Genomic DNA, 2,069 nt, shown 5'->3' on the forward strand with positions numbered 1-2,069 from the left:
TGCTTAGGTGCACTATGGGCGGGCAATAGATTGGCAGCAGTGAATATGGTATTTAGTTTCTTTTAGTCATTCATCAAAGCAAGTGCGAAACCACCGTAGGCACCGGTGCACCACTAACAAGAAGCAGCGACAGTTAGTCCACAAAGGCAGTGAGGGCGAATGTAAACCAGTGTTTTGGATCTTGACGGCCAAAGAACCAGCTGGTGCCAGCCAAGTGTGAAGCCTTTCGGAGACGTCACCCATTGGTTTGGTGGGAGAAGTCTGAAGCGCTCCGTTCGGGTTTTGGCGATAAAACTCGGCGCTGGTCACAGCAGGATGCTGGTTTGTGAGCAGATGAGGGAGAAATAGTCAAGAACAGAGGTCTGGATCGCAGGATCGTGATCAGCACGTTTGACAGGCTTGATGCTGAGTTTGTTGCGGTTGAGCTGGACGGAGGCTCACTGGGAGAATGAGCTGTCAATCACAAGGAGGCCCCGGGCCCTAAAGGCATAGCCCTGCTTTATGGTCTGTTTTAGCTCTGAAAAATGATTATAAAGTTGATAAACCACATTTATATTTTCAAATCACCATATAACGCTCACAGGAAGAAGAAGAAATGCAACAAATACATCAGCTGCAGATTGTACAAACCAACAGACTCAGTGTCTATTAGGCTGTAACTTTATTGTTTTGTTTTTGTTTGTGGTGTTGGTGAAATTACAAGCTACAGTAACCGGTAGCGGCAGTTTATCATAAATCTCACTAGCGGCTGAAAAATCTGCAGTTTTCTACGAATAAATAGATCTTTGGTCTCTCCTCCTCCCTCCAGGTGATGGTGGTACCTGTGCAGGGTTGGACTGCTGAGCATGGCCCAGCCAGGCGGACCGTGGCAGTGGGCAATGTTCCCTCGCCTTAGCCTGGGCGCCGGCGGGTCCTGACGCTGCACCCGGCTCTGTCGTGTACGCGGCTGTCGGCACGGCAAGCGAGGATGGGACACTCGGAGCCGCAGTTCCTCCTATTGGGGGGTGAGGCCTGTGACTATTGTCACCTTTTATTGGGCTCTGGGTTGTTTTATGCCCCAACGCGAATGCGCAGTTTTAAAGGCGCGCAACATGTTTCAAAAAGTAATGAAACGTGGGCGCACGAAACTGGCGGCGGTCGCAAAAACTTACAATTTATGGTTACCTGCAGCACGGGGCGTGGCAAAACTCAGGGCTGGTAGGCAACAAACTGAAGCCCAAAAGGAAGTCGACCAGAATTTAGAATTGCAGAATTTCGTGGTCATATTTTAATGAATCCTCCTGCGGGAATTTATTGGATCAACGTTGCAAATTGGGTCAGTCAGTCTAAAGACCTTAATGATTAAAATTGTGTGCTGGTTTGCGGGCTGTGCGGTCGAACGGCATATCCGTGGGGCGTGGAGTTGATATGTGAGCATTTCGCCATGAAACGAGAAAGTTGTCATAACTTCAGAGTACTTTATGCCAATCTCAGACCAACTTCACAGTTTAATAAGAGTCCTGAAGCACACCTACATACAGATATTCAGTGCGCTTAGCTTATAGCGCCCTATGGGGAAAGCAGGTAATCCTGGTAGGGCGAATGGTGATCTGATGTTGCCCATGCAGGTAAAAAGCAAAAAGCCTCCTTTGCTCATGAAATATGCACAAAAAAGAAGATTTAGAGATGTTTTAGCATCCAGAAGTACAAATGATCCACTACTGCAACCAAACCTTCTTCCTATTCCCGTCACAACCTGTCAAGTGTTTGCTCCCGCTCTTATCTCCCACCTGTATCTGTAATTAGGTCCGCCGCCGCTCCGCCAGGCACTTCTGTGACAAAACATGTTTTTGTTCAAAGCAGCGATTTATAAATAAAAATTTGACTTGTTGAATTTCAATTACCGTCAAGTGGGAGAGGGAGAGAAAAACGCACATAAACGGCATGGAGCTGCACTGTTAATCGCTCCCTGGGGCGAAGAAAGCTCCCAGATTCGGGAATAATAGGAAAGTCTCTGGAGAGGCAGTGAGTGGGAGGGTGGGTGGATGGGCGCCGGTGGCTGTGGATTTTTTATTTTTTATATTAATTTA

General features: G+C 47.6%; 1 protein-coding gene across 1 annotated transcript in view; it reads left to right on the forward strand.

The window, feature by feature from the left end:
- Positions 1–967: 967 nt before the first annotated feature.
- Positions 968–2,069, forward strand: part of si:dkey-22o22.2 (neural-cadherin) — a 43,358-nt gene continuing 42,256 nt past the window's right edge. The window contains exon 1 of the mRNA XM_035673225.1: positions 968–1,004. Within this exon, the coding sequence (XP_035529118.1) occupies positions 968–1,004 (37 nt within the window). The remainder of the gene's footprint in view (positions 1,005–2,069) is intronic.

This window comes from Morone saxatilis, unplaced genomic scaffold (genome assembly GCF_004916995.1).
Source record: "Morone saxatilis isolate NCDOM2014 unplaced genomic scaffold, NCSU_SB_2.0 Contig24, whole genome shotgun sequence".
Classification (NCBI taxonomy): domain Eukaryota; kingdom Metazoa; phylum Chordata; class Actinopteri; family Moronidae; genus Morone; species Morone saxatilis.